Genomic DNA, 13,484 nt, shown 5'->3' with positions numbered 1-13,484 from the left:
CATCTATCACTTCTTTCTCCTGGATGGGAAAAATAAGAATCCTGAATTCTTGCTAAATACCAAATACTTAAAGTTACACCAATCAGATCTACAAATCATGCAATGCAATTATGACTGATATAAATCATGTTGCAATTATGTGCGCAAGCTCTTTAAAAAACAGATGCCACTCTTCCTCAATTCCAGTATAAAATTCACATCTTTAAAAGAAAACCTAAATGTATAAAAGATATCAATGGAACATGTGACTTACCATAATAAGCTATTGCATTGCTTTCAAAAATAGTATGGCCATCTTTTGTTTCCAAAGCAGGGACCTTATGAGGGGAAAAAAAAAAAAAAAAAAACTTTACAACAAGCATTTTCAATTTTCTTAAAACAATTCAAACATACAGCAAAATCATCTTCTGAATATTCAAATCATTATCTAGTTCCTTGATACATTTTATGTGTTAAAAAAAAAAAGTAATAACATTAAGAGAAAAATATGCAATAGAAATAAAAGGTGAATATCCTGGAGATAAACCCAGCCATGCTTAGTGAAAACTTGACATGTCGGTCCCAAGCCCGGATAAATGGGAAGGGACTAATAAAGAAACTGTTATGGGAAAGTATGCAGAAGGAAAAATAAATGAAAAGTTACTTATAGACTTTTGTATGTTCAATCAGCTTGTAATACGAGGGCATCTCTTCCAATATAAAAAAATACACAAGTGGACATGGATAGCACCACATAGAAAGACAAAGAACCAAATAGACCATGTACTTATATCAAGGAACTTGAGGAAATCACTCCTGGATGTCAGAGTAAAAGAGGAGCCGAGGCATATTCAGATCACTTTCTAATAACAGCTACCATGAAAGTAAAAATATTTAAAAATAAACAAACAGTGCACAACAGGAAGAGATTTAAAATTGAAAAACTAAAAAAAAAAAAAAAAAAAAGAGATTAGAAATAAATTTATAACAACTCTACAGGATAAATATGATAAAAAAGATTGGGATTTCGAACTAATACAGACAAGGAATGGAACATCAGAAAACACCAAATTAAAAATAGAGGAGAGAGATAGAACAAAAGAGAAACTGTTACAGATTGGTGAAAATGTTGAACAAGAACAAGCAGAAAGATATAGAGCAATTAACAAAAAGAAGTGCAAGAAATGATAAAAGAAAATACATAGATAATCTAGCACAAGAGGCAGAGGATGCTGCATATATAAATGATACTAGAAAGTTGTATGATATTATAAGGAAATTAAGTGGAAAAAGAAACAAATGGATAGTTTCTATATACAATAAAGAAGGAAAACTATTATTAAATGAAAAAGAACAGATAAATAGAGGGGCGTCTTCTCAGAGAAATTTCAGGAAATGACTGATGGTGACCAGAGCCTAGAATTAAATGATCAAAATGCATCATAAGATATAAATTTGAACAAAATAACAAAAATAGAAATTACAAAAGCAATAACTCAGATCCAAATAGGTAAAGCACTGGGAGCAGACAACATACCAGGTACTAAAAGCAAATCGAAAACTTATAGCAGAGATATTATATCCTGTACTAAATCAAAATGGCAGAAAGAAAAGTGGCCTAAGGAATGGAATACTGGATTACGGGTTAAATTACCCAAAAAAGGGAACCTATCTGAATGCAAAAATTGGAGAGGTATAACATTGCTGAGTGTTATAAGTAAAATACCAGCAAGGATAATACCAGGAAGAATCAAAATAGAAATAGAAAAGCAACTAAGACCAGAATAGGCAGGATTTAGAGCCAATAGATCATACACCAACCACATTGCTACTTTATGAATTATCATAGAACAATCATTGAAATGGCAGGCAAACTTATATTTAAATTTTATCGATTTTGAACAAGCTTTTGACAGTATAAACAGATCTTCCCCATGGAAATTACTTAGAAATGATGGACTCCTAGAAAAAATAATAAGAATAATTTAAAAAATGCATGAAGATTTTGAAATTAAAGTAATACATGGAAATACCCTCTGAGAACCATTTAAAACAAAGACAGTAAGGCAAGGTTGTATACTCTCTGCTACTATGTTTTTAATTGTCATAGACTGGGTGATGAGAAAAGTATCTCATGGGAATACAGAATTACAATGGTTACTTCAAAAACCAACTCCATGATCTAGATTTTGCAGATGATATCTGCTTACTTTCACAGAAGCACCAACATATAGAACAAAAAACAACAACACTTGTAGGAACAGTCAAAAAAGTTGGTCTTAGGATAAATAAAAAAAAACAAAACAATGTTGATGAAAATAAATGCAAAGCAAAAAAACAAATTACAATAGAAGAAATACCGCTTAAAGAAGCAGAACAATTTATATATTGTTCTGCTTCTTATGTAGGATTATGTAGAATTCATAATTTCAAAAATGAAATTATGAATTTCAAGATACTAGATGCCTATGTAAAAGTGGTTGTGTATTGTGTAGAGTATTTTTAGGGAGCTCACTGTTTGAGGGTAAAGTAATACCTTGAACAAGAGAGGAATCCTAATTTTTTGAAAGACGCAAGGCAATGGTTGTAATGTGTTTATACCAAGAGAGTCTTGATGTCAAGGAAATCTTTTCTTTTCTCTGTATATTATTATTATTATCTGAGACCTCCAGGGAGTCAAGGACTCATTGAGGGAGGCTGTAAATTACCCCACCCTGCTATCATACCTTCGCTTAAATTCATTTACACTAGATGCACTCACTACCCATAAGGGCAAATTATTCAAACCCACTCACTGCTCTTTGGGAGAAAAACCTAGCTCTTAACTCTTTCTTACTGTGAACAACCGTAACTTCCATGGATGCCCCCCGTATTCTCTCCCCGACTTCCATATAACGAAAAATTTCATCATTTGAAATGCTATAACACCCATTCAAAAGTTTATAGCCCTCTATCATATCACCTCTCTTTCTCATGTTAACCAGAGTCTGTAATCCACATACTCTCAATCTGTCTTCATAATTTAAATCCCATAATCTGGATATAATCTTTGTAACTCTTCTTTGCACCCTTTCCACAGCTTCTTTATCCCCTTGGAACACAGGAGACCAAATCTGTGCACAGTAATCCAAGTGTGATATTATCAAAGGATTGTAAAGAGGCAAAATTACTTCCTTATCCTTACATGTCAAGGTTTGCTTCAATATAGCAATTATCCTCTGAGTTGTATTTGCAACTTTTGCTATGTGACCTTTGAACTTTAAATTCTTATCCACCAATACACCAAGATTTCTTGCCTCTTCAGTTTCTTGTAGCACAACCCCTGCTAATACAATATGCCGATGGAACTCTAATCATGCCAAAGTGCATAACTTTACACTTATTAACATTCTACTGACAGCCATTTTCTAGCGTTTTCCCAGATTTCTAGTCTAATGCCAATATTTTCCCCTATAATATGGTAAAAAAATACCAGAATTTACTTTGGAGCTTCTTTCAAAATTGGGATCCACTTTTTCAACTTCTGACAATTTCTAACTGCCTGAAAGCCTCTGAAAGTTCATTGCAAGTTATTTCTTTGGAATGGGACTCCTCTTCCTTCTTCTCTTCAAAGTTAGAGACTGGGAATGAGATTTAAGACATATCAGTAACACCTTCATGCTCCACTTCTAGTTCTAACTGTCTCTCCATGTCTATAATGTTTGCATTCTTTCTCAAAGGGATTTTGAAATCCTTCAAAATCATCAATAAATTGAGGACTACATTCCAAGCACATCTGATAGTCTTAATGCCATCTAAAATTGTGAAGCCTTTCCAGAATTCTTTAATTCTATTTGACCTGCTGTCATGTTCACTATCTAATGCTATAGCCTTAGCAAATGTTATCCTGATGTCATCATCAAATTCCTGACAGATATTATCAGGGGGGGGGGGGGGGGTGTACAGGATCTTATGATAATACTACATAAAAAAGTAGTATCATTACTAACTTTTATTATTATTACATAACATCTTCAGGGAGTCCAAAGCCTCATCGAGAGAGGGTGACTGCTCTACAACTCTCCATCAACTGCAACTACCTTCATCATCTACACCAGGCACGGGCAACCTTTCCTAGTTTGGGAGCCAAATTATTCTGTCTCCGAGTCAAGGGGCGGACCAAATTATTAAATAAAATAAATTAATATTAAATTAAAACAAGTTGTTACTTCATATTTCATTTATTTATAATATAATGCTTTGGTATAAAGCTCTACAAATTTTATAATATAATGAATGACATAACAATTTAATGTGAAGATTGGCCTTGTACTTTCACTACGAGACTATCAATATTGACCTTAATATTACTTAAGGATAATCGCATAGAATTTTCAAGGTTTTCGTCCGTTGTTCTTGTCCAAATTTTTGATTTATTGTATTTCATCCTCGAAAAAAACTGTTCACACATATATGCGCGCTGCCAAAAAGACAAATGATTTTTCTTGAAAAGGTGCATAAATTTGTATATTTTTCTTCCACCAAATAAAATTTATAAAAATCCATCAAAGCAATGTTGTTAAATTGTGATTTTTAGCACTAAATCTGCCTGAAGCTCAATAAGTTCCATCTGTAAGTTTTCTGGCACATTATTTACATCAGCATCCATCGGACGAGCAAATATAGCGAATGTGGAGTCTTTGTTTTTGAAGTTGGCAAGCCTTGTATCAAATTGCTCTATTAATGCCTTCAGTTCATCTCCATAACAATTAAAAGGGATATTTTTATGAGGGGCTAGAGTAGGAAAATGATAACAAATTTTAGCTCTTATCTGACTTTCCAACAATCTTAGTTTATTACAAAAAGCTTTGATATGTCCATGCAGTTCATGAACCAATTGTCCTTGTTTTTGCAATTTAAGATTCAGTTCGTTTAGGTATCCGGTGACATCTACAAGGAATGCTAAATCACACACCCACTCATCATCTTTTACTTAGTTAATTGTGTTTCCTTTTATGTCCATAAAATCTGCAATGTCTTGTCTCAGACCATAAAATCGTTTTAACATTTTACCTTTACTCAACCACCTCACTTCACAATAATAAGACACATCTTCATAATCCGAAAATAGATCTGCCAAATACTCCTTAAATTGGCAGTGATTAAGTGCAATTGATTTAATAAAGTTAATACTGGCTACTACAACTTCCATAACATTTGTGAATTTAATCGAATTTGCACAGATTTTGTTGGTGGATAATGCAGTGAAAATTTGTTAAATTTTCCGGATGGATCTGTAGTTCTATTGCTTCAATTGATAAGTCGGGCTATCAATTCCGCTAAGACCTATCGTTGAAGGAATTGATAGCCCGACGTATCACCTAGCCAAAAAATTAGTGGCAACACTCAAGAAGTTGGTAGGTCATTCCCCTTCCTATATCAAAAACACACAACACTTCATAAACATCATCAAAGACATCACATTAGAAAACGATGATTTATTAGTCAGTTTTGACGTCTCTGCCCTCTTTACGAATGTCCCAATCAATGACACAATCCTACTCCTACAGAACAAATTCCCTCCAGATATCACGGCGCTTTTTGTGCATGTATTACGGTCGGGTTATTTTGTATGGCAAAACGCCTTCTACTTACAAAAAGAAGGCACAGCCATGGGCTCACAATTACCCCCCCCCCCATTGCTAACTTTTACATGGAACATTTTGAGCAACTTGCGCTAGATTCCTCCCCTCTAAAACCCAAGGTCTGGCTTAGATATGTTAACGATGTTTTCGCGATCTGGTCCCATGGCCGCCAGACATTAGACACATTCCTTAGCCAGCTAAACAAACAACACAAACACATACAGTTCACAATTGAAATTGAAAAACACAATACACTTCCATTGCTAGATACACTTGTCACACGTCTTCCCTCGGGCAATCTTTCCTTCACTGTTTACCGAAAACCGACAAATACAGGACAATATATACACATAAACTCCTACCACCACCCAACACAAAAACTAGATGTCATCAACACGCTAAAAAACAGAGCTCAGATGATTTGTTCCAATGAACAGGCACCGAAATAAGAATTTAAAATTATCAGTAATAACTTACAAAAAAACGGATACAGCCAAAACACTATAAACAAAATTCTTTACAAAACCACAATAAAAAACAAAGACAAACCAGACTACAGTAAAACTATAACCATTCCCTACATTAAAGGAATATCAGACAAAATAAACAGAGTACTACAAAAGTAAAACCTCAAAGCCACCTTTAAACCTCCTGCCAAATTAAAAAGCTTACTCACCTCATCCAAAGACCCACTCCCTCCACTGGCTCACCCTGGAGTATACCATATTTACTGCACCTGCAACATACGATACATAAGAGAAACAGGATGCACAATTCTGATCAGACAAAAAGAACATAAACGACACCTTAAATATAATAATTATGGTGAAGCTGGCCTTTCTGATCATGAATACCTTACACAGAATTGACTGGAAAACCACCAGCTGTCTACATCACACTAGAACATGGTATGAATGGAAAGTCAAGGAAGCCTGTGAGATTATCAGCAACCACCCCAATCTGAACAACAATGATGGTTTAAAAATCCCAAACATACGGAAGGTATATATTCGACCTTCCTCACCAAGAACAACTATAAACAGGACTGTAGAAAATCCAGTATTGTAAATCAAAAATAAGAATTGTAATACTAAAAATAGGACACCAATTGTTTCTGAAAGAAAACCATCTAAAAGAATGTTTATTCCTGCCATTGTAAAAATAGAATTTAGCTCGATGTAAAAATTTATTTTTTATTTTATTTTATTTATTTATATATATATATTTTTTTTCCACCAGGTCACGCCAGTAGAATAACATGTAATCAAATCATTGTTTCTCTAGCTTACAGGTAATGATGTAACTCAGCTTGTCCTGTTATTTATGTACGCTCCAGATGATGATCTTGATGTGAAGATCGAAACGTCGGGATAATAAAAAAAAGTTTTTTTTTAACACGGTTATAAATTCCATAAAATTTTTTTAAAATGAATTATCAGATCTTATATTATATTTCTGTCTTCTAAGGTACTTTTTACTGTATCAATCCACCTATACCTTGGTCTTCCTCCTGCCATCCTGGCGAAGAACACTTGTTTAGCTATTAGCTAATCTTTCCTCTCCCGTTCTGTTTAAGTGGCTATACCACCTAAAATTAGCTCTGCTAAAACATTTTTATCTGTGCTTTTTCCTGCTTTTTTTTAGTTAGAATAATTAGTTTTTTATAGCACATTACCATTGACTTTTTTTATTCTATTGAGTATATTTCCTAATATATAGGCTAAAAAATAGCCTATCTTTTACTGATGTAAATCTAGACAGGGAGTTCTCTCCTAATAGCCTCATTCTCAATACGATATTGTCATTGGTGCCATCTGTTCACTCTCCTAATCTTTCTCAGCACTTTCATCTCTGGGATCTCCAGTCTTTGATCAAGAATGTTATTTCTAACCTATAATTCAAAATAATGGAATTTCTCCTATGTAGTATGATTTAAATGCAGTAATGACAACTTGGTCTATTGGTTGAAGCAACAAAATAGTATTAGGAGAGGGAAAACTACTTGAATGTTAGGGTTAAGATCATCCAGCAATCTAGGGGGCCAGGTGCATTATCCAAAACAAGTCAAGTTTTGAAGGGGATTTTCTTTTCTGCACATAACCTTTAACTACAGGTACAAAGTAATTTGAAAACCACTCTTCAAAAAGGGATGCAGTTAACCAATGCTTTTTAATCTGTTTTCCAATAAACTGGAAGACTATTCGGCATAATTCTGGAGAGAGAGAGCTCTTAGGTTTTCTGAATGAGATATGAACACAAACTTCAATTTAAAATTGTCACAGAATTAGAATCCAATAAAAGGAATAGCCTATATTTGGCTGCTGTAAACCTAGGCAGGCACTTCTCTTCTTTAACAATGAATATTATTGATGTCTCCCCCCCCCTCCAGAAGAGTCTGGTTTAATTGACATTAAAAACACACATTTTAGAATAGCCATCCACTTCAATAATCTTGGCTAATTCATTAGGAAAACTCAGTTGTAGCTATAGCATCTGCACCAGCTACTTCACCTTGAACTTCAAAGATATGCAGATTGCTCCAATTTCAGCACCATTAGCTGACTCAACTTACCTGTCTTTGGTTTGAAAATATTGGCAAAGAGACTGAGGACTTTATTCTTGGCACAAAGGAGTTTGGTCATCTATCCACACCATCAAAAATAATCATAATTTAAAATTCTGAATATTTTTACGTATTGTTCACGTTAGTATGTTTACTAGTTTTAGTTTCATAACATGCATTGTCGGCACTTGAGATGTGTCCATTATTGAAATTGTATTGTCAAAATGAATTGTAAAGAAGTTAAAAAAAAAAAAAAAAAAAACTGATGTACTTACCAGATTTGAATAGTTGTGTTACTTTAAAGGAATTTTATTATAGTTTAGAATTATTAAGTATTTGTGTTTTTTGAAGACATTCTCTTGTTGCTAACGTAATCTGCATGCCAGCCATTATACCTAACTTCTTGCTTGCCAGTTTCATGGAGTGTGCATGCTCATCGAGAAGGTTGATGTGTGATCGACTGCTGACAGAAAACTTTCGGTATCAAAGTAACGGCTGTAAACAACGGAGCATTCAGACAGAAAATTAGAACATAGGCCGGCAGATATTTAGATTTGGAGGAATTTGAGTTTTTTTATGTGACAGTCGGAGGAAAATTAATAGTATATTCTGAAAAAGGAATCGTGGAACTATGAAGTTTTAAAGCAGAATAAGTATTGGTAGATAAAAGGAAAATATTGCTATAGATCGTTTTAAAAGGAATATTCAAGGAAACGCTAATTGGAAGATTTATAGTAGATTCTGAAAAGGAAATCGTAGAACTATGATTTTTTAAAGTGGGAGAGTTAAGACTGTCAATAAGCATTAGTGAATAAAAGAAGTTGCTATTTACATTCTAAAGGAATGTTCGAGAAAACTCTGATTAGGAAGTTTCATCTGTATTAAGGATGTCGGATCTAACTATTATTTCTACTAAAAATAGACAGAATTGAGTTCAGGAAGAATTGATGTGTGCTACATAAGAGATGAGAAAGGATCCTGTGAAAATGAAGAATAAAGTCATATATCTTCGGAAAAGGGCCTTAACAGACAGAGAAACTAGCTATGAACATTTTGTCATTGTGCAAGCAAAGTGTTTAGTCTAGTCTTAAGTGTAAGTTTAATTTTAAAAGGCCTTGGATCCAATTAAATTTGAAGTTAGTTATGTAATATTGTTTGAAGTGTATATATATATTAAGTGTTTGTGTTTTATTAAATGCTTTTATTTTGTATTTTGGTCTTGAATCAGTGATTTATTTGGATTCTGAAAGAAATAGTAAAAAAAGAGGTCATTGCACCAATTGCAGTGAACTCTTGTGCAATAAATAAATATAATATATAGGTACACTCGGAAATAAAAAAAAAAAAATAACTGTTAGAAGAAGAGATTAAATAAAATAAATAAAATTCCTATATTTAAACAATGGCACAGCCGGTAGGATTAATATTAATATTATGATAATATCCTCTATATAAAAATCTCTAATATTAATGATGCCGCAGTTGACAGGATTGATATTATGATAATATCCCCTATATAAACATATCTCTTTCTATTAACAGTGACTAGTTTGGTCATCTAGTCACACCAATAAGTTTTTCCATTTTATCAATAAGATTAACATTTAGGATAACTGCATCATTAACTGGTGTAACACTTTTCTTCACAAAGTTCTTTGTTTTTAACAACTGTAGTGTGAGTCAGTTTAGCCTGACCTATTTCAGGGATCAATACACCAATGTCACTTAATTTTGCTCCTATATTTGCTCGATATGTCATGAGCGGATTTCTGAGAGAAAGAAGTGAAATATAACTAAATTATATTTAGTTTTCTCTTGCATGTGTTAAGCCATTATTTAAAAAATATAGTATATCTAATGTGCATATCTATTAAACAACTAAATGTTCTTTTCAATGTAAGCAATGGTACCCTTTGTTATCTACCATTATTAACAACAATAAAATAAAAGAAGTGCTAAACAATTTATAATTCAAGGAAAACACATCAATATACAAAGTGATGCAGTGAGCAAAGATGTAAACAAACGGAGTCAGTGATACGGTAACATCATGTCACTAAAACCATCATATGAGCAATTGTGACATATAAGGCACTGATAAGTGAAAAATTGTCATGAGCAGATCATCATAAAGCAAGACATCCTAAGGTGGGGCTTTACTATACTTCATTTGCTCAAATTTTAAATCACTTGCCTGTTTTAACTCTTATAATCCTTTTAAAATTACTCCAAAAATTTAATTCATCTCAACAATGAGACTTCTGTCCAGCTTCATATCAACAGCAAACGAATCTATACTCTTGATATTTGAATAAATTCAAATCAATTCAAACAAAACATGAACAGACTCCTCCTTTCTTCTATCCCTCTAGCCCACATGGCAATAGTGTGCTATAGGTCTTGTGGCCTTTTGCACGTGGATCAGATATATATTTAAAAAAAAAAAAAAGTTTTCTCCAATGATTACAATCCTCGAGTCTGCAAGGAAAACATCAACAAGTTCCTTTCTTCTTTTAACGAAAAGACATGACCAGAACACACACTGTTCTGGTCATGTCATTTTAATCAGTCTCGTGTGGGACTGGTTAAAAAAAAAAAAGCCTCAAATCTAATGTAGCAAAGTAGACACCAAATAACAATAAGGATATTCTTTCACAACCCCAGAATGTTTAGCATTTCCAGCCATCAAAAATAACAGTACTCTAGGTGATTAAACTTAATGACCTGCAAACCAATCTGATCAGCTTTCTCAATTGAAGATGAGTTAGCCGATCTCATAGAGACATACCAGGGTTTTCTTTTCTTCCAGAAACTTGTTTTTCATCATGCATACAGACAAATTAGCCATGAAAAAACGTGCAAAAAATACTATTGGTAGTGGGCAAAATCTACATTCTATGTAGAGGGTGATTAAGTAGTGGAGACAGAGAGTTATGTGGAGTTGAGTGCCCTTGCATAATGAGTTCTTGGAAGTGACAAATAATAATAGAATCAAATGGAACTATATCCTTTCTTAGTGTTATTTAAAAAGGAGAAACAGATGGTTCTTTATCCATGTCACTCTACTGCAAACAGTCTTTCTCTAGTCAATATATTCATCACACATCAACTCTCTCTGAAATATGGTAATATTAAATGCCTTATATCGAGTGTTCTTCATCCAAATGACTACAGCAAGAAATTTCAACCATTAAACAAAACTGCCTCTCTCTCTCTCTCTCTCTCAATGCCTTCAACCCAAAAATTATTGCAAAATATCAGCCATTTTCTCCCTCCTTCCACAAGAAGTGACAACTTTCATAGAATCTTCATCCCTTATATCAGTTCCTTTTGAACATGCTTCTCATATCTTTAGGAAATTTCATCTTTCAACCATATTTAAACCAGCTAATCAAATCAGCTTTTTGTTGCTATTCAGAGTTCAACCTTTTGTGAAGGTTCTTCAATATCATGTAAATGGAAGTTAATTTACTTCAAACAGGCTGATTCATCATTAAATCCATTTCTGAACACGAATCCCATATTAAATCCAAAAATGGTTATAAATCTGACATTTCTGAAGATGTAATTATTAATGCTAACAATAGGATTCTCTGGAATGATGCTAAATTATTGCACAGTCGTTCCCACAAATTTGAATGTGTTTTTAAAGAATGTGCTGACCTTCACCATCCAAACCTCAATGACAAACTGTCCATGCTTAAGCTTTAGAAAATTGTTATCAGTAATTCCCTTTCTTAGTAGTTTTCTTTTTCTTTTTTTTTAATAGTTACATACACACACACACACACACACATACCTATTTCAGATCAGAAGAGCACCTGGCGATCTTATGACTATACGTGAAAAAAGATACCATACTCCCGTGAGCCTACACTATTGTTCTACGAGGTAGGTTCCAAAAGTTTTCGGCCTTACATACAAAATGTGTGAAAATTTTAAAATGTTGTGCACGACACATAGCACCATGTATGGGGAGGTTAGTGTACCAGTTTCAACTCTCCACCTGCATCATTGAGTTGAAGAAACTTGTCCAACATGTAGCATGCTAAGTGGTTGTAATGTTAAAAATTGAGTACCGTGTTGTGATAAAGTTTTTTTACTGCAGAAGGGCTATCTTCAAGTGCTATCAAACTGCGAATGGATGGTGTTTATGAGGAAACTTCTTTATATTCCACTGTGAAGGAATGGATTAAGCAGTTTCACCTAGGAAGAGAGGGCATTGAAGATGATCTTCGTGATGGTTGGCCTGTGGAAGTGATGACTGAGAAAAATGTCTCTCTCTTGTTGAGGATGAACTGCTCAACGACAGATGGCTGAAGTTCAAAGAAATCTCAAGAAGGTTGGGGCTTACCATAACAACATCTTTCGCATCATTCATGACAAGCTTCACATAACAAAGGTACGTCCAACGTCCAAGGTGGGTGTCCCGACTTCTCTCTTCAATTCAGAAAGAGCATTGTGTGACCTGTTCCTCTAAGTTTTTAGCGCTTTGCCAAGTGTATCTGAGAGAAGAGCTGGAATCCATTGTTGCCAGGGATGAAACCATGATCCTATGTTATGATCCTCTTTCCAAAAAGGAATCCATGGAGTGCTGAAAACCAGATGAAGCACTGCCAAGAAAAGCCAAGGTCAATCACAGTCCACCATGAAGATCATGACAACAATCTTTTGGGATTGCCAGGGAATTCTCTTGATTTACTTCAAGAAAAGGAATGCCACTGTGAATACAGAATATTATGCTTCACTCCTGCACAAAATGCATGATGTCATAAAGGAGAAGAGAAAAGGAATGCTACTCATAGTGTCTACCTGCCTGCCTCACAACAATGCTCCAGTCCACATGGCTATTGTTGCAAAGGCTGCAATAAAGGACTATGGCATCCAGAAGATTGAACACCCACCCTATAGCCCAGATCTAGTAGTTACCCGTGACAATCTCTTCTCAAAACTGAAAATTTGCAAATGACAAAAGTACAGATTATTTTTTCAAGGGCATAGAAATGTTAATTCAAAGATGTGAAAAGGGTTTAAATAAAGGGGGATTATGTTGAAAAGTGACAGTTGTTTAATAAATTTAGTTTAATCCTTTATCCAAGTGTGAGCAAACAAACTTTGCACCTGAAAGTATCTTCAGGACTGGTGCAGGTAGTACAACACTGGGAAACTCGTAGCAAAGGTGGACCAAGCTAACATCACTCCAATCTCAGTATCTCCCATAATGCAAAACATCTCCTTGCAGATATGTATAATGTTATGTATTAAGGGAAGGGCACTACCCAAACTAGTTTCGACCTTTATTGAGGTCTCTTCAGTGG

At 34.2% G+C, this 13,484-nt stretch overlaps 1 protein-coding gene across 1 annotated transcript in view; it reads right to left on the bottom strand.

The window, feature by feature from the left end:
- The window catches only part of eEF1gamma (elongation factor 1-gamma), a 223,886-nt gene that overhangs the window by 175,109 nt on the left and 35,293 nt on the right, over positions 1-13,484 (bottom strand). Inside the window, exon 3 of the mRNA XM_090399438.1 lies at positions 254-317. Within this exon, the coding sequence (XP_090255564.1) occupies positions 254-317 (64 nt within the window). The remainder of the gene's footprint in view (positions 1-253; positions 318-13,484) is intronic.

The sequence above is a fragment of the Typopeltis vanoorti genome, chromosome 10 (assembly GCF_054136105.1).
Source record: "Typopeltis vanoorti isolate ZY-2024b chromosome 10, IOZ_Tvanoo_1.0, whole genome shotgun sequence".
Lineage (NCBI taxonomy): Eukaryota > Metazoa > Arthropoda > Arachnida > Uropygi > Thelyphonidae > Typopeltis > Typopeltis vanoorti.
This window is presented reverse-complemented; position numbering and strand designations above follow the sequence as displayed.